Raw genomic sequence first — 12,409 nt, forward strand, 5'->3', positions numbered from 1 at the left:
CAGGGGCTTTGTTTTTTACTCCACCTCTTCCTTCCCCACAACACACAATTTGTATTAAATATTTTAAATATATTAATTTTTAAAAAGTATTAATAAAAAGTGACCGAAGGACAGAGCCGACCGAGGGAATGAGGAAGTCGTCTGATTGCAAAGGGAGAGGGGGGTCTTCTGGTGATTTACAGCTGGCTGGAGTATCCTGGATTCTTGCAAATTTGGAAGGGGATGAGTAGAAAAAATATACTTAATTTTATCTTCCTGGGTTGGGAGATTAAGAGGAGGATACTGTGAAGTTTTAAATATTTTTGGTAATCCCCCTCCCCGCTCCTCCAATTTCCAATTGTTTTTAGTCTTTAAGAAGATTTTCTGGCTTGGGGTAGCCAAAGAGTACAAAATCAGCCTCGTAAAGTTTGTAGAGCTGCTGCCTCCAGGCCAGAGGAATTTTGGCAAACCAGTCCTCCTCCCAGCTGCTGGCAGTCCTGTTCCGGTAGCTGGGGGGGAAGTGGAGGAGCCTGTCCACCTTGAGAAGCTGCAGCAGATGAGCTGCATCTTCGTTGAGGGTCTCCAGCTTCCCGACAAAGTCATAGTCTATCTGGCACGGGTGACACAAGCGGTAAACCTGTCTCCAGTGCTCATTGAAAGGGGCCCTCTTCTCTGTCCGGGGGTCCAGTAAGTACTGGATGAAGTCAGGGAAGGAGACTTTGAGGCCCGCCTTGAAGGCCTCGCTAACAGACGTGGGGAGGTTGGTGTGGTTGGAGTAGAGCTTCAACATGGGTATGGCAAAGCGCTGGTAGAACTCCTCATTCTCCAGCTCGAACTTGCTGCGGAAGGCAGAGATGAGCCGCACGAAGGGGTCACGTACAAAGAGGAACTTGGTGTATTTCTTCAGCTTGATCTTCATGAGGTGGCGGGAGAACTTCCCATAGCGGCGCCAGAACTTGTTGAAAGTCAGGTGGGTGCTGGAGTTGTGGACGTGCTCTCGGGGAATATCCAGGGGGTCCCGGTAGGGGACACCCTGATCCAGCAGGCTCTCACTCAGCACGATCATCACCCGCTTCCAGTTGGTGCAGGCCACCTTGGGGACATAGCAGTAGATGATGCCGTGGCGGTCGTCCACGATCAGGTGGTTCAGCTCGTAGTTGGGGATGTCGTCGAAGGAACGCTCCTTAGCGGGGAAGGTGAAGCTGGAATTGGCACAGAACTCCCGCAGTGCCCTCCGCCGCTCAGCCTGCAGCTTCTCCTGGTCCAGGCTCACTCTGGCAATGCGAGTGGACCAGTCATAGCCTCTCACGTTCTCCTCCAGGTTGCCCAAGTCAGGCCTGCTGGAGCCCTGCAGTGGGGCCTGCTCCGTCTTTCTGTTCAAGGGACCATTCTGCCTCAGGCCAGAACTCAGAAGCTTCTCTAAAAACTCATCCATGTCCAACAAGCCTTTGCGTTCTTCATCCTGAGCTGCGGTGGGCGGAGCGTCCGGGGCATGAGGCCTGGAGAAGGACGTGTGCAGGTAGAAATGAGCTGTCCCCACGTTGTCCCAGTACACAATAATCAGCAGGATCATGAAGACGGAACCCAGCACCACCGAGAGGCGGAACAGCCTTGCTTTGGTCATCCTAGCTGTTGCTGGGGTGGTCTTTTTCTCCTGAGTTCACCTCAGCCTCACACAGTGCTGCTTGGGACACCACATTGTGCTGCTGACAAGGAGCCTGGAAGGGTACAAAAAACAAAGTTAGTCAGTCTCTCTGATGTAGAGTGACCCTGTAGGGTAACAGCTTCCATGTGGCCATACGTACTCCTGACCCTAAGGTTTTGTGTGACAGGAGCTGTATGAAACATCCTGTTCCCACCCAACTACACACAGACCACTGGCCCTCATGGGGTTAAATGCAGGCCTTTCTCCTTGCTGTGCCCAGCATCAGTTGATAGCATAACCAGTTGCTCCTACCCCACTTACTGGGTTGCAGGTGGTTGGGGATTAGAAAGTGAAAGTAACCAGTTTCTTAGGCATGGTGCTGCATGCAGCCAGGTTAGAGCGGACTGGCCCTGCTAAGTGAGGGCTCTGGCTACTTTAGAGGATTGTTGGATTCAAAGTCAGTTATTATCTCCTGCAATTTTATCGTGAGTGTTGCAATAGCTGGCGTTTTTCTTAAGGGCTCCAGCTCCTAGAGATATGTGATTACTTGAGAATCTCCACTTTCATTACAAAAAAATAAAAATAAGATTTCAGCCCTCATGAGAGAAGCTTGAAAACATGAACCTGAAATCTCAAAAATCAGAAAGAAAGGAAAAAAGTAGCCAGAATTTATTTTTTAAACTCATTTTTTAAACCAATATTATTCATGTCGGGGGCCTGCCTCATGGTTTTTGAATACTTGACGTTAGCAATCCCATAACGTGGTCTCACTTCCTTCAGTCACATGCCCCTAAAGCCACAATACTGTGTTGAAAATAGAGATTCTATCAGCTGAATGGGCGCGAAGGGTGTCACTGCTGGGGACATCAGAGGTCAAAATTCACCTTCCTCCACGGACTGCGAGTTGGCCCAATGCTATGCTTTATCTAATCTCTGTTTGAATGTATCCCACGGATGATAACTCAATGACCTCTCTTGGCAGTTATTCCCTTGTCTATTTGCTTTTGCCACAAGGAGTTGTTCCTATGATTTAATCCAAACTTGCCTCTAATTTATAAAGGGGCCTGGCCCTGATAAAAATCATATTTAACATTCTTTAGGGTTTTACTGTGGCTGTTTGACTACTGAGATCATGCAGCTTCAGGGTTGCTCCTGCAAATCTACTTTTCTCCAGCCAAGAGAAACCTGTCCTGCTTTTCTGGAATGTGTTGAGCAGGGGGGGCCTCTTGTCTGGCCCAACATATTCTGCATTTCTATAGCACCTTCCATCCAAGCCATATTAGCTCAGCCTTGCAAACCACTTGGCAAGCGGTCCTATCCCAGTTACAGATAGAGAAATTGAAGCACAGAGGTTAAAATACTCGCCCAATATCTGTCAACATAGATTGTGTCAGAGTATGGAACAGAACGCAGATTTCCTAACTTCCCCTCACTAGCTGCACACATTATCCCAGAGGGAGGTTTGTGGAAGGGAAACAGCTGTATACCCCACTCCCAAGCACGGATGCATTTTTTCTAATCAGGGGATACATGCAAGGTGAGGGCTGGGGAGCCAAGCAAGCTGAATGCAGCGGCCTCAGCTCCTCCCCAGTTTAGCTCTTCCCATAGTCAGACCAGCAGCGGGGAAAAAGCTTGAGAGCTCAGGACTGCCCCACAAGCAAAGCCTCTCCAGTGTCTTGACAGAAGGTAGGAGGGAGCAAGGAACAGACAGCGTGTCAGAGCAGCATGGCCCAGTGGACAGGACATTGGACTGGGACTCAGGTTCTCCATGGTCTATTCCTAGCTCTGCCACTGATCCGCTGTGTGACCCAGACAAGTCACTTCACCTCCCTGGGCCTCTGTTCCCCCTCCCATCGACTTTCTGTCTGTTTTGACTACAGAATCATTACAGCAGGAGCTCTCTCTTACAATGGGTTTGTACAGTGCCTAGCACAAATGGGCCACAACTCACTTGGGGCCTCTAGATGCTACTGTAATACAAATAATCAATAATAATACAAAAGAGGGGAGAGACACACTGAGTTGCCTTTTTGCACCTGGCTCAGCATGGACAGGGAAACTGGCCAGCTCTGTTTATTGTCAATTTCACGTCCTAGTTGTGATGTAGGAGCCGAATTCTGCAGCATTCAGCTCTCACAAAATCCAAACTGTTTGCACCGAAACCAGTGTGTTTATTTACTTTTAGCTTTCATGGTTTCCCCCTCCCCTTAAAATTCTATTTATTTTCTGTCAACAAAACCGAGGTTTTGGGGATTAGTGTAGTTCAAAGGTCATCGCTCCTGATCTTCACCCCGATCAACTGCAAATAAGTCCTCTCCTTGCCCTCTTGCAGTATATCAAGACTATTCAGCCACTCTGTCTGCTCCTTAAAGGACCTTAGACCCATCTTAGAGAGTGCTGCTTTCATGAAGGTCAACTCAAACTAGTGAGGGCAGGACAACAGTTCAAACAACTGAGCTGAGTCTAAGTTGATGACATGAAAGGACAATTGATAAACCCCAAGCAATTAGTATTATTCTTGGAATTGCTGTAGTACCTAGGAGCCCCAGTCGCGGACAAGAAGCCCCCTGTGCGAGGTGCTGCACAAACACTGAACAAAACAGATGATCCCTGCCTCAAAGAGCTTGCAAGTAGCTGTAACACTGTGAGCATGTTTGCACAAGTTAACTTCCTGCAAAATCCATGTGATGCGCCCCCTGCACTGATATCAATAGCACTCCATGCACACGTGCAAAGAGAACAAATGGGAAGATAAACTGAGCAGAGTCATGTTTGCAGCAAGCAGGGTAGCAATGCAGCTCGCCTGGTTCAGCAGCCCAGGGAAAAATGGTCTTGCAGTTAAAACAAAAGGCCAGGAGTCAGGAGATCCAGATTCTATTCTCAGCTCTCTATGGGAACTTGGGCCAGTCACTTGCTGCCAAATTTTCAGAAGTGGCCTCTGATTTTAGAGGCTCAACTCAAGACACCTTGAGCACTCACAGCTCCCACTGACTTCCAATAGGCGCTGTAGGGTGCTCAGCGCTTGGGGAAACCGGCCTCTTGTTGGGCTCCCAAAAACTGACCTACCCACAATAAGTGACCACTTTTGAAAATGTTGGTCTTGGCCTTCCTGTCTTAGTTTCCCACCTGTAAAATAGGTACAATGTAGGTGAATATTATGACCGGGGTAATTAGGCTGTTTAGTTCATTATTCTTTACAAAGCCCTTTGAGATCATTGGATGGCAGGCAGGGGCCAGGGAAGTGCAATGCATTAGAGAGGTTAGAAGGTTCCCAGTATTTTGAGAGAAAGACTCATTTTTCTTTTTTAAAACCTCTCTCCCTGATGAGATGTCACTTAGGAAGGTGAATAAAAAGGTGTTAACTACACAATCTCACTCCTGAAGAGCACTGAAGCTATCAACACAGAAAAGCACCAATTAGAAACTCCCTAAAACACAAAAACAGCCCTTTCTGCTGACATCCTCATTCTGTTTAACAGCCTCAAAACAAACCATATCCACATCAGTTATGAAAACAAAACCATTTGTGCCCATTAAGTAGCTCTGAAAGGAGCCTTTTCAAAACCAGCGCTGGGTTTCTTTCCTCCCAAAATGCTGAGGCCGTTTGCCAGCCAGTTCACACGCACACGGCCTCTCAGGGCAGCAACATTTCCACGTTGTAAAGGGAGAAAAATTAAAAATAAAGAGCATCGGCCAAATCCAAGCAGTGCTTGGCAACAGTACATTTGATTTAAAATACAACACCTGAAGCGGATTGGGATTCATGGCTAGGGGGGTTCTTCATGGAACATCATGTTTCGCACCCCACCCAAGGGGCAAGCTCGGAGACTGGGATGGGAGAGACAAACTCGGAAATCATAGGTAGTGAATTTTCTCTTATGGGAAACTTGCAGGGAAGGGAAGAATCTAAACAAGACGAGAGCGAGGCCGTGGGATTGTTGGCATGCAAAGTTAGCATGGGGTCAGCATCTGTTTTGAGACACTGCTCTCCATCCAGATGAATCATGATAAACAAAAAACAGCAACCAAACCCCTCCCCGGTTTGTAAACTAAACAAAAATGGCGCAGAGGGAAAACTACACAACAAGGTCCAGTATGACAGCTCTGGGTACGTGTGCCCTGGAGACGAGCATACTTCCCTCTTTCCTAGGTGCGAGCCAAAGCATCATAGAATCATAGAACTGGAAGAGACCTCAAGAGATCATCTAGTCCAGTCCCCTGCACTCATGGCAGGATTAAGTATTATTTAGCCCATCCCTGACAGGTGTTTGTCTAACCTGCTCTTAAAAACCTCCAATGACGAAGACTCCAGAACCTCCCTAGGCAATTTATTCCAGTGCTTAACCACCCTGACAGTAAGGAAGTTTTTCCTAATGTCCAACCTAAACCGCCCTTGCTGCAATTTAAGCCTATTGCTTCTTGTCCTATCCTCAGAGGTTAAGAAAAGCAATTTTTCTTCCTCCTCCTTGTAACAACCTTTTACATACTTGAAAACCGTTATGTCCCCTCTCAGTCTTCTCTTTTCCAAACTAAACAAACTCAATTTTTTCAATCTTCCCTCATAGGTCATGTTTTCTAGACCTTTAATAATTTTTGTCGCTCTTCTAAGGACTCTCTCCAATTTGTCCACATCCTTCCTGAAATGTGGTGCCCAGATCTGGACACAATACTCCTGATGAGGCCTAATCAGCGCAGAGTAGAGCAGAAGAATTACTTCTCATGTCTTGTTTACAACACTTCTGCTAATACATCCTAGAATGATGTTCACTTTTTTTTTGCAACAGAGTTGCACTGTTGACACACATTTAGCTTGTGATCCACTATGACCCCCAGATCCCTTTCCGCAGTACTCCTTCCTAGGTAGTAATTTCTCATTTTGAATGCGTGCAGCTGATTGTTCCTTCCTAAATGGAGTGCTTTGCATTTGTCCTTATTGAATTTCATCCGATATACTTCAGACCATTTCTGAAGTTTATCCAGATCATTCTGAATTATAATCCTATACCCCAAAGCACTTGCAACCCCTCCCAGCTTAGTATCGTCCACAAACTTTATAAGTGTACTCTCTATGCCATTATCTAAACCTTTGATGAAGATATTGAACAGAACCGGACCCAGAACTGATCTCTGCGGGACCCCACTCGCTATGCCCTTCCAGCATGACTGTGAACCACTGATAACTACTCTCTGGGCATGGTTTTCCTACTGGTTTTGCACCCACCTTATAGTCACTCCATCTAGGTTGCATATCCCTAGTTTGTTTAGGTACAGAGAAGGGCTACTAGGATGATCCGAAGAATGGAAAACTTGTCTTTTTGAAAGGAGACTCAAGGAGCTTGGCTTGTTTAGCCTAACTAAAAGAAGGTTGAGGGGAGATATGATTGCTCTCTATAAATATATCAGAGGGATAAATACCGGAGAGGGAGAGGAATTATTTAAGCTCAGTACCAATGTGGACACAAGAACAAATGGATATAAACAGGCCACCAGGAAGTTTAGACTTGAAATTAGACGAAGGTTTCTAACCATCAGAGTGAAGTTTTGGAATAGCCTTCCAACGGAAGCAGTGGGGGCAAAAGATCTATCTGGCTTTAAGATTAAACTCGATAAGTTTATGGAGGAGATGGTATGATGGGATAACATGGTTTTGGTAATTAAATATTCATGGTAAATAGGGCTAATGCCCTGTGATGGGATATTAGATGGGGTGGGATCTGAGTTACCCAGGAAAGAATTTTCTGTAGTATCTGGCTGGTGAGTCTTGCCCATATGCTCAGGGTTTAACGGATCGCCATATTTGGGGTCGGGAAGGAATTTTCCTCCAGGGCAGATTGGAAGAGGCCCTGCAGGTTTTTCGCCTTCCTCTGTAGCATGGGGCACGGGTCACTTGCTAGAGGATTCTCTGCTCCTTGAAGTCTTTAAACCACGATTTGAGGACTTCAGTAGTATCTGATCAAAGTCTGCTGTTCTCTGGTCTTTAGAGCCCAGAAGAGGGGGCACAGACCTCAGGCTATTTAATACCCTGTCCCAGCTGAAGAGTGAAAGCTTCTTAAAATGTCAAATGGGCGATTTTTAAAATTATAACCCTAAGAGTCAGAGAGAAAAAGAAAAGCATAAAAACACCAGAGAGGGGACTTCTCCATCCATTCACCACACCACAAACCCGTGAAGACCAATTCGGGACTGTCGGTTTCCAAAGCCATGGAAATGACCTGGGCTAATACAGGAAACACACAGCTGAGTTACAAAACCCATTACACAATGTATTGAAACAAACATGTTACTCAGCTGCACTTGAAAGTACAGAGTCCCAACACGTCCCAGCCTGCCAGGGCTAGGTCTATGGAGGAAGATGACTGCATCACTCAAGGATCCTCTAGGACCATGGTTCTCAAACTTTTTTTTTCCGGCGAACCACTTGAAAATTGCTGAGGGTCTCAGCGGACCACTTAATGATCTTTCCAAATGTTGTTTGTAACGTTAGCTATCTATCGTAAAGCGTGTTGGATAAAAGCACTGTATAAAAAAACCCTCAATAATAAACTTTTTTTGTTCTACAAATAAAAGCACACAACTCATATTTTAATATCAGTAGTCTTACCTTTCTAATGTGATGGGTGTGTCCTCTCTACCCTGCCACAGCAGCCTCCAAGTTGGGGCTGGGAAGGAGGTGGGGGTCTCTCTCCCGCCACAGAGCTGGGGCTGGGAAGGAGGGCCATCTCTCCCCAGCAGCCGCAGCCCTGGAGCTGGGGAAAGTCACCTCTTTCTCTGGCCACCGCAGCCCTGCACATCCCAAATTCCCCCCACCCCTTCTTCTCACCCCACTGCCCCTTCCCATCTACCTCTTATTCCCCCCCAAGGTCACCACCACCTCACCTTACATGTGCGTCTTCTCCAGGGTCCAGGCACCTAATTAGAGGAGTCATGCCTGCGAGGCTCCATTAGTTAGGTGGGTGACCCTTCATTCTCTCGTGTGCGGCCCTCCAGGCACACACCTTAGAGGGAACTATCCGCGGACCTACTGAATGGAGCTCATGGACCACTGGTGATCCGTAGACCACCGTTTGAGAACCTCTGCTCTAGGAGTTAGCCACAGAAGAGCATTACAACTTCAAAAGGATTTACCAGCCCTTTTAGGCATAGCATACCTGCTGCTGATCCACTGGTGAAGGGATGGGCTTCATAAAGGTCTCATCATCCAGGGCCTAGATGCATGAAAAGAAGATACATGACCTACTACAAACAGCAGTTGATACAGATGATCTTTTGTCAGATTTCTGCTCCCTTCTAAATTTCCATGCTAAATTCATGCAGTTACTTAAAGACCTAATATTACAGATCTGTTGTCCCAACTGTAGCCAGAACTTGCAAATGTCTCATTTTATCAGCCGGCTATAGGGTAGTGAGGCACTGAGTTAACCCTTTGATGGTTGCAGTATAAATACAGAGTCTCTCCACACCAGTTTTGAACCAGAGTAACTTCACCAACTTCAGCTGGGTCACTTGATTTACAGCAGTCTAATGAGTGGCAAATCAAGCCCAAAGATGAGATTGGGCTAGAATCAGGGCCATGGCTTCCCACATCAGAAGACTAGGGCCTTTCCCATCAAGGACAAAGCATAACACTCAGTCTCCACATAGGCACTTCCACTCCTCCCCAGCTATTATTCTGCAATCTCGCTTCTATTTCTAGCTTCCACTGATTTCTGTTCAGATCTAACCAAAGAAGAAAAAAAAACAAACGGATGAATACACACAAGGGAGTGGGGGAATATAGCAGGTCCAAAGTGATGAAGAACAGCTGGACTACATCAAGGGGCAATCACCCACCTCACATTCATATCTGTATCAAGCAACATCCGGTCACAAGTGTAAACGTGGCTTTAATGCCACCAAGTTCCAACATCTGGGTCTGACTGAGAGCAACAGAGACCCTACCCCATGGTCTCCATTCCTGAGAGCCAGCTGCTTCCAGGACCCTCCCGACTCTCTGTCAGGTAATATCAGGAGCCCTGGCTGGACCCAGGCTGAGATGCTGCCCAGAACCCCCCGGAACCGTGCGCACAGTCACAAGCATTGTCTCAAATGGCCAACAGCATTCCTAGCCCGTTCTGTGCTTTCCCGGGGCCACCACAGGCTACGCAGCGCCCTTGGAAAGCCTCACCCACAGCACCTGGCTTTCTGCCCGGAGTGTGGCTTCAGGCACAAGTCACCCCCGTACAGCCATCCCTCTGCACATACATGGGCCACCAAGATCAGAGACAGGAAACTGGGCAGCAGGAAGAGCAACTGAACTGGTACGTCTGAACTTCCCCGTCAGTATTCACATTAACAAAACCGACCCAGCATTAAATACATAGAAATAAACCTGAGGTCAGCAGCACCGATGTCCAGCTGTGCCTGGAGGGGAGGGTCAGGTGCGCTGCAGTCGGCCTGTGCCCTGGGGGAAGGGATGAACCCCGCACCGCTGGCCAGCTGTGCCAGGAGAGGAGGGGCCGTTGCACCCCGGGGGATGGAAGGGGGAACCCCGCACCGCTGCCCAGCTGTGCCAAGAGGGGAGAGGGGCATTACACCCCGGGGATGGAGGGGGGAACCCTGCACCGCTGGCCAGCTGTGCCTGGAGGGAAGAGGGGCATTACACCCCGGGGATGGAAGGGGGAACCCGCACCGCTGGCCAGCTGTGCCAGGAGGGGAGGGGGGCATTGCTCCCCGGGGATGGGGGAGGGAACCCCGCACCGCTGGCCAGCTGTGCTCGGAGGGGAGGGGGCAGTTGCACCCCGGGGATGGAGGGGGGAACCCCGCACCACTGGCCAGCTGTGGCCGGAGGAGAGGGGGGCACTGCACCCCAGGGATGGAGCGGGGAACCCCACACCGCTGGCCAGCTGTGCTCGGAGGGGAGGGGGCAGTTGCACCCCGGGGATGGAGGAGGGAACCCCACACCGCTGGCCAGCTGTGGCCGGAGGGGAGGGGGCACTGCACCCCGGGGATGGAGGGGGGAACCCCACACCGCTGGCCAGCTGTGGCCGGAGGGGAGGGGGGCACTGCACCCCGGGGATGGAGGGGGGAACCCCACACCGCTGGCCAGCTGTGGCCGGAGGGGAGGGGACGCTGCAGACCCCTCGCACCCTGGGTGGGGGGTCACGGCTCCGTCCCCGCGCCCGGCCGGAGCCCCCGCCCCGGGTCCCGCTCTCACCTCCGCCCGGAGCCGCTCGGCTAGCGGAGCCTCCAGCCGCGGCGGCAGCCCCGACTCCTCCCCCCGAGCCACCGCCTCTCGCGAGAAGCCGGCCGGGGGGGTCCAGCCAGCGGGGCCGCAGCGCAGGCGCCGCTCGGTCCAGCCGCGGGCGCCCTGCGGGCCGCTCCCTGCCCCGGCCGCCCGGCGGAGACTCGGTCCCGCGCTCGCTGGAGCCTTTGCACCGCGGGGCTGGAGCGGAGCCTTGGCCGCCGCCCCCCGCCCCGGCCCCGGCCCCGGCCCCGGCCCCGGCCCCTCAGGGCGCCCCCGCCCGGCAGCGGGTGCAGACTGGGCCGGGGAGCGGGGTTTAAAGTCAGGCCCCGCCGCCGAGGCGAACTCTTCCCGGGCATCGCACGTGGAAATGACTCGCTGGGCCCAGCTGGGTTCAAATGCTGCAGTCGGATGGAAATTGCGACAGCGGCTGCGCCCCCTTCTCTCACTCTAAGGGCGCTCTTTGCACGGGCCCAGGGGGATTCAATCCCCGGGAAGCAACCCGGTCTAACGATGGTGAGGGAGAGGGAGAACTGGCTTCTGTTCTCCACTCCGCCCCTGTCCTGCTGTTCAGCCGGAGTCGAGCTGCTTAACTTCCATGCCTCGGTTTCCCTGTTTGTAAGATCTGGGCAATACCAGCCTCTGTAAAGCACTTTGAGGCTCATGTGAAAGGCATGATATAAATGCAGAGTATGGATCCAGGCAGAAAGGCCCAGAGTATTTGGAGTTCATCCATCCAGGCTGAAGGGCCTCTCTGTTCAGTCTCATTCACTGAGTGATCTATTCATACCGCCTTAAAGCAACTCCCTGCCCAGTCCCTCTCCCCTGCATTGCCTACTGGGACAGTTCTGCTCCCTTCTCTGGGATTTTTCCATGTCTCTTTCAGGGTGGAAATATTTCCTAATGGAACTAAATTGTTTATCCCTGTGGGTGGCTCTCTCTCACATATTGATGTGCATCCTAATAGCAAACAAAACTTCCCCCTCTGCATTGGACTCAAGTCAGCAGGAGAGTTTGTATGTAGCATCTGAATTGAAGTGCTGTCAGTCAAGCAGCAATGGCAAGCTGACAAAAATGCTATACAGCTTCCCCTCTGTAAACCAGGCCAGAGACTGAGGGATTATAGTTGGCATCAGATTATAAAGCAGTTTCCATTAATATGATCTGTTGCGTGTGGCTCAGGTGCCAATAGCAACAGGTACTCAAAATAATCTGTGGGAAATGGGAAGCCAAGAATTGCTCATATTTTCCTCTCAAGCAGACAAAGCTAGACGAATAGGGGTATAACAATTTCAAAAAGAATCTTAGCTCTCTTAAAAGATTTATGGGAAACCCACTGCACTGTAAAACTGTATTCCAACCAGTTACTGGTAGTAGGAAAACTTGTTGTTAGTAGTTATATTAACCTAAAAGTCATTGTTGAATGGGTTACTGATTTTGTAACCATCTTGAAGGAGAAAAAATAATTTAGGCAAGTTTATTTTGTGCAAGGATTTAGTTTTGTGTGGATCATGGAATGGTGGGTGCCTAGAGGTGAACTGACAGCAAGACCGGTTGTGCAGTGG

General features: G+C 49.8%; 1 protein-coding gene and 1 long non-coding RNA gene across 4 annotated transcripts in view; one reads left to right on the top strand and one right to left on the bottom strand.

Moving 5' to 3' along the window:
• On the bottom strand, nt 1–10,959 carry CHST12 (carbohydrate sulfotransferase 12). 3 transcript variants are annotated; one of them, XM_037911351.2, is made up of 3 exons: nt 10,818–10,959; nt 8,773–8,829; nt 1–1,697 (listed from the first exon to the last, which is right to left on the bottom strand). In XM_037911351.2, the coding sequence occupies exon 3, from the start codon at nt 1,601–1,603 to the stop codon at nt 344–346; it is 1,260 nt and encodes a 419-aa protein (XP_037767279.1). In that variant the 5' UTR covers nt 1,604–1,697; nt 8,773–8,829; nt 10,818–10,959; the 3' UTR covers nt 1–343. The 3 variants fall into 3 exon arrangements, with proteins under 3 accessions (XP_037767279.1, XP_037767280.1, XP_043379622.1); XM_037911352.2 differs by lacking the exon at nt 10,818–10,959 and adding an exon at nt 9,993–10,783; XM_043523687.1 differs by lacking the exon at nt 8,773–8,829 and having other exon boundaries at nt 10,818–10,876.
• Nucleotides 9,824–12,409, top strand: part of LOC114020743 — a 22,209-nt gene continuing 19,623 nt past the window's right edge. The window contains exon 1 of the long non-coding RNA XR_006284204.1: nt 9,824–9,921. This is a non-coding gene — a long non-coding RNA (uncharacterized LOC114020743). The remainder of the gene's footprint in view (nt 9,922–12,409) is intronic.

This window comes from Chelonia mydas, chromosome 10 (assembly GCF_015237465.2).
Source record: "Chelonia mydas isolate rCheMyd1 chromosome 10, rCheMyd1.pri.v2, whole genome shotgun sequence".
NCBI lineage: Eukaryota > Metazoa > Chordata > Testudines > Cheloniidae > Chelonia > Chelonia mydas.